This window comes from Anabas testudineus, chromosome 2, assembly GCF_900324465.2.
Source record: "Anabas testudineus chromosome 2, fAnaTes1.2, whole genome shotgun sequence".
Lineage (NCBI taxonomy): Eukaryota > Metazoa > Chordata > Actinopteri > Anabantiformes > Anabantidae > Anabas > Anabas testudineus.
In genome coordinates this window covers 5453551-5464174 of record NC_046611.1, presented here as the reverse complement: position 1 = coordinate 5464174, position 10624 = coordinate 5453551, and the positions used below count along the sequence as shown (strand labels likewise).

Here is a 10624-nt window from a genome sequence, read left to right as displayed (position 1 = left end):
AAATCAAGGAAATGCACTTGATGCCACACGTTAAAGCGGCGTTTGACATGATGCATCCTGATGTGGACTCATTTTCTGAAAAGGCGGTTTTACTGTTGAATCAGTTTGGAGTTGGCTGAAGTAGCACAGTCACGCCCTCGTTAGCCAACAGTGGGACTGTCACCTCCAGGACCATCAAACGAGCCAGTGGAGCGGAGGCTGGAACAGCAGCTACCAAAACAGCATCACACTGACAGTTATAGAGCGAACACTTGGCTTTTGTTGTGCACGGGTCACTGTGTGACTGGACAAACCGATTCACTGTCACCACCTGACCTAAAACCCCACACCCTGCTGGTGTTGCCCCTGATTTTGTTGAAGGACAACTGCAAACGAGTTTGATAACAGACAAATGTTTTAATGTCAGCACTGCAGTTTCTCTGATACAAAACTCTTGAAGGAAGGAATTCAGCAATAACCGTTATGTTAATATTTGATATCAACCTACTGTACAATGGGGGTTTGTGTTAAACACAAGCAGTTAGACATCAAGTTGACACGGCTGCCCCCTGTTGTCCAACTGTTGGAACAGCAACAATACTTCATTTAACAAATGGAGCCTATATAATAAATCCTATTTAACCAAACTCGACGTGTTTGATGCTACAGCTCAGTGACCACTCGGTCTTGTGAAGACTCCTGCTGCCTCGTGAGCTCAGCTAGCTGTCTTTCCATGTGGGAGATCTCTTCTGATATTTGCCTGAATTAAAGCAAACACAATTAGGTAAAATTATTTTTTTTAAATCTGCACATAATCATTGAAATGTCCATCACTGCATCATCACTGTTGTATTTGCATTTATTTCTACCTGCCGACAGCCTGGGCCCTGCTCAGCTGGCAGTGGAGGCGCTTGACGATGGCTTCATAGCGTCTGTTCTGGATCTGAGGGGGTTTGATGACTTTTTATTGGGGGTGAAACAGGAACTGAAGTTGACATTATGGTGCTACTGTATATGATTTTAGGATATGCAGACAACATACAGCTTTCTGTGATTACAGCAGTGGCTCAACAGAAAATATAATTTACATTTGGCAGACGCTTTTATCCAAAGCGACTTACAGTGAGATACAAGGTACAAGGCAGTAAGTGTTAGGAGGTCTTGTCTAAAGACCCCTACTGGACGCCACAGCTGGGATTTGAACCCTATCCATTATCCAGAACTTTCATATCAGGTCATTATATTCACCTCTATGTCTTTCTTTATCTGAGTGTGAGTTTCTAACTCCTTTTGTAATTGTGCTCTCCTCTCAGCTGTGACGTTCCTTCTCACAGAGATCTCCTCCTTCAGTGCATCCATCTCTCTCTGCAGAAAAATCAAATGGTTATGGATACTGCATGAAACAAACCAACGAGGGCGTGAAAGGGCAAACGACAGGAAAGGATGTCAGATATGGAGGCACGTGCTACTGAACAAAAATTATTATTCTTGTCTCCACCTTTGCCATCTGCACTGTGTTTCCGTTTGGATTCTCCAGATCTAGCTTCAGCTCCTCTCTCTTCTGACTAAGCATCCTGACCAGCGCTCTCTTCTCTGCCAGCTCTTTATGGGCGTCTGTCTGACTCGCTGCATGCACAACAGCCGCTCTGTGACCCTCCATCTTCTTTCGGTAAGCGTTGAACCCCTCCAGTGCAGCACGAGCAGATTCCTCCTCCTCGCTGACACAAATCTGGAGTTGTGCGTTCTCCTTGCAGAGGAATAAGCAGCGATCGTGCAGGAGTCCTGTCTGCTGCTCCAGGTGCTCCATCTCACCCTCCAGCAGGAGGATCTCCCTCACCTTCGCCCTCAGCTGCTGCTCTGCCATCTCAGCTCTCCTCTCGACATCTGAAAGAGCTGCCTGGAAAAAAGAGGAGGTGTGCAAATGATTTGTCCAGCAGCCATAATCTCAATTATATGTTAAATAAAACCCAAGAACAATGTTTCTATTACCTGCCATCTGTTATAGGCACTTTTAGCTCTACCAGAACATAATACTAATTATTAGATTATGTAAACAGATCATTTTCCTGCATAGTAAAATGCTGTTAAGTGCATAACAAAGACATTAATGTAGTTTCTAAACACTGAACCTGCAGATCACTGAGCGTCTTCTGTTTCTCTTCCAAGGCCTCAGTCTGGACACAGCTGTGATGACGGACATCCTCTACTGCCTTGGTCAATGAAAACTCTGAATTATCCTTTGTTCCTGAAAAGGGGATTTAAAAGCAATGTGCTGAACACATGAAGATCATTATAGATAAAGCTAGTTACTTAGTTAGCTAAACTAAAACACTGACAGTGATTTAAGAAAGTCAGAATAAGTCTATTAGTGTTGCTTTTCGCTGTTAATCACTTTTCCAACTTTTGTATTTTTGTGTTTATATTTGTCAGTATGCGTATTTAAATATTTAATGTAAGTTAATCTTACCATCTTCACTGTTCGACATCTTAACATCAGCTAGCATTAGCTGTTAGTTAGCTACTGATAAAACGTTAGCATAACGTTAGCATACCTAATCTAGCTAGCTTGTGTGAAAATATCACAAACGTCAGAGGCAGTAAAGAAGAACGAATGATGAGATTAAGTAGGTAAACATAGTTTTACATTATTGATAAAGTCAACAAATAAATATAACGTTAGTGTTTCAGCAACTGAGCCTGTGAAACCAAATGTAATGCTAACGCTAATGTTTATTGATTAAACTCCACTTCCCAGAATTCCCTGTCCTAACTACATCCGGTCTCTCACACAGCGCTGTCTCCACATTAGCCACAATGTGTGACACTTGTAAACGCTTGTGAATGTACATTTACTTTATTCGTCACCGTCTAAATGTAGTGAAATGCTCGTCAGTAGCTGTTTTAGATTGTGCTTTCGTCGTAGCGGTGGAGTGTACAGCAGCAGAGGAAGACGAGCAGGATGGAGGACATTGACAGGTCAGACCTGTGTGAACTATGCTAACACCACAGAGCAGCAGCTCTGGAGGACAGCAACAACAAAACGCCTCTATCACAGCGACTTGTATAAGAATGAGTCTGTTCAGAGGTATCTCCAGCAGCTCATGGAGGAGTACAGAGACCTCAGCAAGAAGTTAGAGCATGTATACCTGAGTGAATCAGACAGAAAAGTGCTTTTAAAGAGACAGTCCGAGCTCCTGCCTCTGGCAAATGTGTTTAAGGATGTTGAAGCAGCCCTGAAAGACCTTGAGGAACTCCTCTCACTGCTGCACGGTGAGTTGTTATCTTATCTATCTGTTATCGACATGGTTTAAAGTGGCTTTGAAATACAGTGTACATACAAGAAAAGTAGGTGAACCTTTTGGAATTTGATGTTTTTCTGCAATCATTGGTCATAAAATGTGATCTTTTCCTACTAGAACTATGAGGTTTTTATCATCAGACTAAAGACATGAAAGATCAGAATTGTTTTTATTAATACTCTTGACTGAGATGAAGATCAAATCACATTTGATGACAAATGAATGAAGAAACCACAAAATTGCTTCTTGATCACGTACTTTTTCTTGCCACTGTATGTTGAGGTGTTTACATGTGCAATCAAAACAGCATTAGCAGTACAGTGAGAATGCACGTACACATAATTTCCCGATTTATCTCAGATTTGCAGTTAGAGTGAAAGTATCTCTGGGTGTAAAAGCCACATTCTGCTTTCCCTCTTGACCGCAGGTTCAGCTTGTGTTAAAGACAAAGATGAACAACTGACCCAGCTGTTGAAAGAGGAGGAAGCACAAATGTCCCAGGAGATTTTGAACCTACGAAAAGATGTAAGAACACCAGGGATGATGGAGAGAAGGTCATGTGGCTCAGATCCTCTTTGTTAGTTCATAATATTATAGTCATTATATTCATATATGTGTATATGTCATGTATGTTCTGCTACAAATATAAGTGAAATCAAATTTAGAATTGTGTTACAAAATATTCTGGGTTAATGAACATCTTCTTCATTCCCATCAGTTGATTAAAGCTCTCGTGCCCATCGATCCTCTCGACCGCAGTAATGTTCTGTTGGAGGTTGTATCAGGACGAACAACAGGAGGTATGTAAACATGCTACCTACAGCTGGACTCTCAATTTCACATATCTGTATCAACAAGTTTGGAAGTTTTCTGTTCTTTCTAATATCTGATTATCTTCAGGTGACATTTGCCAACAGTTCACCAAAGAAATGTTTGACATGTATCAGGGTTTTGCCTGTTACAAGAACTGGGACTTTGAGGTTTATAACTACACACCTGCTGAGTATGGTGAGTAAGTGTTTTTTAAGCTAGTGAACAGAAACATCTTTTTAAAGTTGAAATTACTAGCAGACTGATCATGTCTCAGTTTTCAGTTTTTGACTTGAGGGAGTCTTTACCTGTTATTTAATATATTTATTATTATTTTTGTACAGGATCACAGAGCTAAGAACTAATGCAGGTTCGATTTGATTAAATCGGTGCTTTCTAAAATGGTGGCTGAAGAGCCTCCGCAGAGAGTTAGGCACATGACCAGTGGAAAACTGTAGACTGAAAAATTGTCAAGCTGAGGCGAAACTTTAAGCAGCTGCTGCACTGCATCGCAAACGTTGTTAGAACACAGTGCTAATTAATATTATTATTATCCATCTGAGCTTTTCTTGCTGTAACAAGTCAAATTGTGTGATGACTGTGTCTCCCAGGTGGTTTGCATCATGCAGCAGTAAGAATAGCTGGGGAAAATGTGTACAGGCATCTGAAGCAGGAAGGGGGAACACACCGGGTGCAAAGAATCCCCGAGGTGGGCCTCTCCTCCAGAATGCAACGCATCCACACAGGAACCATGACTGTCATTGTCCTGCCTCAGCCAGTGGAGGTATATTCTGATCTTCTCTTTTTACCGCCTGTTTTGCAGCAGTCTGTGTTTATCAGCGTGATTAATGAATATGTTTTACAGTTTGATGTCAGCATTGATCCAAAGGATCTTCGCATCGACACATTCAGATCTCGAGGGCCTGGTGGCCAAAGTGTCAACACAACAGACAGTGCAGTGCGCATCGTTCACCTTCCCACTGGTAAAATATTCCAAAAACAGTTCTCCCAACAACTTGAGATGGTTTTTCTTTCATTTCCCTGAAACATCTAAATTACCGGCTTTCTCACCCTCCCCACAGGTATATCAGCTGAGTGTCAGCAGACTCGCTCTCAGCTGCAAAACAGAGATACTGCCATGCGAATGCTGAGAGTTAGGCTCAACCAGAGCATGATGGGTAAAGAGACTGAGCAGAGGCATACAGCACGAAAGCAGCAGGTGAGTGAGAGACATTTTTATCAGGAGTGAATTCACAGCTCTTTGTCTTTTTTAACTATGTCTTCATACCTGTGTATCTAACTACAGGTGGGCACTCGTTCTCAGTCAGAAAGAATTCGTACGTACAACTTCAGCCAGGACCGTGTCACAGACCACAGGACTGGATATACTACTAGAGATATTAAGGTTAAATAACAACTTTGCAATATATCATAATTAACCTAATTAAAGCTTTTTATGTATTTTTATTTGAAAACAAAGTCACATTTTGTAATCCACGTTTAGGAGTTCATGAAAGGAGGGGAGGCTCTTGACAATCTGATCTCTGACGTACTTGCACATGCAGAGAGGGAGGCTCTTCTTGAGGTGGTGGAGAGCAGCGGCAGCGTGAAACAACCAGCATCAGGACAATCTGCAGACTGACGCCCACCACAACTCACTGTCAAATGGACTGGACGTAAATTATGCTGTTTGGTGGATGCATTTCTGCAACACATCTTACAGTACTGTGCCTGAAAACCAGGGCTAAAACACATATTTAAATATTGATATCGCAGTTTTTCTTGTGCAGTAGTTAAACATGCAGTGAGAGACTGCAGCGATCAATAATAATGTTTTTATTTTTGTAATAAAATATGAAACTGTGCATTGTGTCAAGTAAATTTCTGAAACAGCACTACAACTATATAAATGAGGAAACATTATTAACAAACAGTATCACTAAATTAAGGGAATGTAAAGTAGCTTTCTTGAGATCAGTACTGATACATACTGTATAATCAGTATGTATCCTCTATGGTTCTTTGCCAGTCGGGGTGCGGTGAAACCACCTATCAGCTTTATACACACACTCTGACCAAAAGTGTGTCACACCCTACGAATTTGTGCCAGCTTAGCCCTCCATGTTTGTCTCTTGTTATTTAACTTCATGATATTAATGTTTTCTCCCCCGTGGCTGTGTGATTAAAAAAAAAGATATAAAAAATTTTAATTAATTAAAACTAACTTCTTTTTGAGGTTGAGAAACGACCTCAAGTCAGTTAAATTTTGAAAAATATTTGTTGATCAGGTAGTTTTCAGTAACTGGGCAGTCATTTATTAAGAGCACATTTTCCCTTTGTTATCCTTTCGCATCATTAAAATACGGCAGTCACTCAGTTTGACTGACAGGTACGATAGTAATGTGTTCACAAATATGTCTTTCTAGTTTTTCATAACAAATATACACATATAGAGAAGAATTATTTCAGTTGTTCTGTATAGGAACATCTACACTTAACAGACTACGGAAAAAAAAGTCTTTTTAGTAAAATAATCAGACTAACGACTTCATAAAAATATCTCAATATAATGAAAAGTAGACTGAGTAGACATTTTTAGATTTAATAATGTCTTAATGTTGACCGGGCCAATGTGTCCTAAAATATTAATACAAAACAGATATTTGTGCATCAAAACTTAAAGAAAGATTGAATTCACTTTAAACAAAAACCAAAACGGTGCATCTTAAAATCAAAATAATCCCAGAAAGAGTTTCTGTATTCATGTAAAAGTCTCATTCTGCTGCATTCTGGCTGGAAGTTTGTATGTGTTTGGGTCAATCATCACTGTCCCTCTGTCGGAGGCTCCTGGATTTGCCGTTCTGTGTTCTGTTTTTCCTGAATGAAGCAGGTCCACCTTCCTCTCCAAGGGAGGTGATGACGCGTTCCTTGAACTTTGGTTTGGGTTCTGGAGGCAGGTCGGCTGGGGCGCTGGCTGTGCTTCCTTCAACCTGGGGCAACTGCAAGTCCACTTTTGCACTGGAGAAGAAAGAATGAAGGAAATGAACAGTCAGAGCATTTTAACAGCTACTGGTAGTATCAGTATCCTAAACCTAAACAACCATTCAAACTGAATATAGACAGCATCAAACTCTCCACTTAAAGAGTAGACACTTACTAAGGATCTTCCTCTTGCTCGATCTGTTCCCAGGCACCATATGGATTGGCAGATTTCGGCCTTTTGGCTTGTGTTTTCCCTGGTGTTGCTTCTTCTGCTTTCTTCTCAGGTTCAGCCGCTGTGCTTGGGACCTCGCTCTCGATTTTATTCTCTTCTGCGTCCTCTTTAGGTGAACTGTCACTAGCTTTATCTTCTCCCTCTTTTTCTGAGGGTTCAGCCTCTGCTTTCCTTTTCTGAGAACATAACAGGAGGAAAACTGAGTTCTGGAATTTATTTTCCATAAAATACTGACAAAAGGTTTAAAACACTCCTTTACTAAATTCTCTCTGACAAGACTGTTCTTACCCTGAAGCTGATCTTTGGGACCTTTGGCTGCTGGCTGGCTTGTTCGTGGGCTTCAGCCTCTTGAGACTCGGGGTTTGCACTGGAGCTCGACTCTCCTCCTGAGAGTGGCTCTGGCTGAGGGGTTGTAGGCTCTTCCTGACTTTCTCCCTCTCTGCTGGACCCAGATCCAGATTCCTCACTTACAGGAAAGTCTGCTGGCTTTTCCCAGCTCGACTCTGTAAAGTGAGAAAGAAAAGTATGCGATCACTAAAAGGTATCACAAAGAATAAGAAATTAAAGTATAGTATTTAAGTACGACCACAGACAATAAGTGGATTAAAAAGTTTTAAAACGTTGTGTAAGTGTATAAAAAACAGTATCTACCTCCAGTTTCTGTGTTATAGTAATATGTGAAACCATCAGGACTGACGGCTTCCATCCAAGGGCATCCTGAAGAGCTCTAAAGAGGAACACAATATTAAAGTATTAATTCATGCTGAAACTATTAAAGCTTAATAATATTATTCCCTTTAGAATTAAATTAATATACTAAAAATTCAGAGAAAAAAAGTCTGTACAGGCTGTGCAGGAGTCGGACTTTCTCGCTGGAAATCCATTGGTTTTTCCCATCGAGATTCTGTAGTTAAGAAAAAAGAAAACATTAACACTGCAACTGTGATTGACAGTGTCTGTGGGAATATGCTGGTGTAAAGGAGAGTTTCAAATGATGTCCTGTTAAAGAGGAGTTGTATTTTCAGGTTTGCTCACCTCCAGTTATCGTGTTGTAATAGTACGTGATTCCATCATCTGTCTGTCCTTCAGCCCAAACCTGCATTTCTCTTTGATGGGTGGACTTCTTGCTTGCTTTTCCTTCCTTCTTTTGCTTTTTTTTGGGCTGTGGTTTTATCTGAGGTTGTGGCTGTACTGTTGTTTGTTCTGGTGAACCCGATCCTATCACAAAAATACATTTAAATATATCCAAAAAGCACCAGCTCCTCTTGACTAATATCATGTTATACAGGATTTCAGTAAAAATGTCTATTACCTGTTGATTCTCTTTCCATTCTCTTCAGATCTTCCTGATATGCCTTCAGCGCAGCCTCCTCCATTGCTGCAAACTGTTTAGACATACGTTCCTCCTGCTTTGCCTTTTCAATGCTCTTCTTTTTAATCTGCAGACAGAAAGATGGGATGGGATAAGATGACTGACAGCTGCTAGTAGCCAGTTAGAGGACAACGTTCAAGTCAGAGTGTAAATGCCTGGACCTTATCTCTTCTGACAGTCCTGAAAACTGTGCCAAGATACACAGGTTTTCTTGTCTGTTAATACTCATGCTTGTGTGTGTGTGTGTCAGTGAGAGGCCCTATCGGTCTAAGTTATAATGAACAGTATAGTTATGAGCATATTGTGAGCGAAGTATTTCACTCCTGATACCTGGAGTGATGTGGTCCCTACCTTAGAACAGAAAAGACCATACCTCTGAGATTTTGTTAGTCACATTTTCTTTGTGATTCTTCCCTCTTTCATGGAACTCAATGCTCTGTAGAGCAAAATGAATAAGTTAGATTATCACAAGGTGTCGGTACTGTCCTCATAAATATGTTCTGTATCTTTTGGTCAACTTACAGGCTTATTGTCCGCAATCCAGCATTTGCAGTACTGACAAAATTTCCTTGGTTGTGACTTCCAATAGTCAGCCCTGAAAATGAACCAAACCACTGTTAGCTGCCAGAGCACGAAGAACTTACATTTAGCTTACATGCTAACTTAGCTTACTCTCTAAAATACGCTCAATCATTCACAAACTGTGCTACATATCTTATACACAAATCCGCAGATGTACTTCTTTACTTACATTTCAAGACTTAGTGGATAAAATAAAACGAAGAATTCTAAACGAAGCAAATTAAAAGGCAACCGCTTCCCACATTTCACGAATGACAACACCGTCCATTAGTGATGAGGTCATCGCCCATCGCCGCGCAAAGGAGCCCTCAAACGAGCTGCTATAAGGATAATTAAAAACAAAACAAAAACAAAAGATCAATGTGGAAAAACAATGTGAATAAAAATAAAATGTTTTATTTGATTTATTGGTACAGTGTTGCTAACACGCTTGCGTGAGCCCTCCAGTGACATCTGCTCACTTTTTACAGTTTGTAACAAGTTATTTTTATTTATAAAGTCAGAGCACATGGCAGCAGCTTCATGATAGTTTATCATGTTTATCATTATAGTTTAGTTTATGATAGATACATACATCAGCGCATATTTATAAATGGCCGCCCGCCTCTCTGTTCTCCAGGTCCCATATGGTCTAGCGGTTAGGATTCCTGGTTTTCACCCAGGCGGCCCGGGTTCGACTCCCGGTATGGGAACTAGTCTTTTATGGGCCTTATGTCTAATTCTAAAATCCCTTCTGTTGTAAACCTAAACCTAATGTTTTCTCTGTTTTGCTGGCAGTTTTAAAACTAAATTCAATCTACAGTTCACTGTTATTCATTTGCTGTGAGTCCCCATATTAATCACCTAAGTTAAGTCACATTTATTTATAGAGCAAATTCCAAAACATTTTTTTAGACTATAGGTTGGGTTTACAATTTAGTTTTAAGGCAGAAAGTAAAAGACAGCATTCCAAAACAAAGATTTAAATAAGACTATAATAAAAACGAAAAAATAAGTAAATACAGATTAATTAATTCTTATATAAGCCAAAATATCGCTAGTTATAGAATTTAATGATGGGTATACATTAATGTTGTTTTGATGACATTTGGAAAATGTGTCAAATTTAAAATTGTGTTAGAATATGGATTTTCTTCTTCTGTACCTAGTATAATTATCATAAAATGTACCTATATTTTAGAAAGTTTAAAATTGTGTTTATAACTTTAAAATTATAATTAAACTGTAATTCAAATCCGACCAACATTAGGTGATGATTGAATAATAATTTCCATGACAATTTGACACAAAGTTATAAACATTTACATGGTAATAACCTGTTTAAATCAAATGAATATATCAAATTAACAAAAACGTTAATCTTGCAGT

General features: G+C 39.7%; 3 protein-coding genes and 1 non-coding gene across 4 annotated transcripts; 2 read left to right on the top strand and 2 right to left on the bottom strand.

Moving 5' to 3' along the window:
* Positions 1-409: 409 nt before the first annotated feature.
* Positions 410-2727, bottom strand: LOC113164464 (coiled-coil domain-containing protein 122). Its single transcript, XM_026363781.1, has 6 exons — positions 2447-2727; positions 2109-2224; positions 1478-1876; positions 1228-1344; positions 849-922; positions 410-739 (listed from the first exon to the last, which is right to left on the bottom strand). The coding sequence occupies exons 1-6, from the start codon at positions 2481-2483 to the stop codon at positions 643-645; spliced, it is 840 nt and encodes a 279-aa protein (XP_026219566.1). The 5' UTR covers positions 2484-2727; the 3' UTR covers positions 410-642.
* Positions 2728-2765: 38 nt separating this feature from the next.
* mtrf1 (mitochondrial translational release factor 1) lies at positions 2766-5953 on the top strand. The gene is made up of 9 exons (XM_026363779.1): positions 2766-3249; positions 3706-3803; positions 3997-4078; positions 4179-4286; positions 4700-4872; positions 4954-5071; positions 5171-5307; positions 5395-5493; positions 5593-5953. Exons 1-9 carry the CDS (start codon positions 2862-2864, stop codon positions 5728-5730), a joined length of 1341 nt encoding a protein of 446 aa, XP_026219564.1. The 5' UTR covers positions 2766-2861; the 3' UTR covers positions 5731-5953.
* A 424-nt stretch (positions 5954-6377) lies between these two features.
* On the bottom strand, positions 6378-9541 carry wbp4 (WW domain binding protein 4). The gene is made up of 10 exons (XM_026363780.1): positions 9426-9541; positions 9197-9269; positions 9048-9110; positions 8615-8741; positions 8338-8520; positions 8148-8206; positions 7954-8029; positions 7591-7805; positions 7246-7478; positions 6378-7106 (listed from the first exon to the last, which is right to left on the bottom strand). Coding segments are annotated over exons 1-10 (1233 nt in total). The 5' UTR covers positions 9428-9541; the 3' UTR covers positions 6378-6904.
* Positions 9542-9876: 335 nt separating this feature from the next.
* Positions 9877-9948, top strand: trnae-uuc. The gene has a single exon. It is a non-coding gene; the product is annotated as a tRNA-Glu (tRNA).
* The last annotated feature ends 676 nt before the right edge of the window (positions 9949-10624 follow it).

Bases quoted from the DNA above. Each gene is read 5' to 3' on its own strand.
- LOC113164464 (XM_026363781.1), bottom strand. From the start codon at position 2,483: ATGCTAGCTGATGTTAAGATGTCGAACAGTGAAGATG. The intron at 2,225-2,446 runs GTAAGATTAACT...TCCCCTTTTCAG, and splicing joins GATGTCGAACAGTGAAGATG to GAACAAAGGATAATTCAGAG. The intron at 923-1,227 runs GTGAATATAATG...AAACCCCCTCAG, and splicing joins AGATAAAGAAAGACATAGAG to ATCCAGAACAGACGCTATGA.
- mtrf1 (XM_026363779.1), top strand. From the start codon at position 2,862: ATGCTCGTCAGTAGCTGTTTTAGATTGTGCTTTCGTCGTAGCGGTGGA. The intron at 4,079-4,178 runs GTATGTAAACAT...GATTATCTTCAG, and splicing joins ATCAGGACGAACAACAGGAG to GTGACATTTGCCAACAGTTC. The intron at 5,308-5,394 runs GTGAGTGAGAGA...ATCTAACTACAG, and splicing joins ATACAGCACGAAAGCAGCAG to GTGGGCACTCGTTCTCAGTC.
- wbp4 (XM_026363780.1), bottom strand. The intron at 9,111-9,196 runs GTAAGTTGACCA...TTTGCTCTACAG, and splicing joins GGATTGCGGACAATAAGCCT to AGCATTGAGTTCCATGAAAG. The intron at 8,030-8,147 runs GTACAGACTTTT...GTTCCTCTTTAG, and splicing joins GTCCGACTCCTGCACAGCCT to AGCTCTTCAGGATGCCCTTG.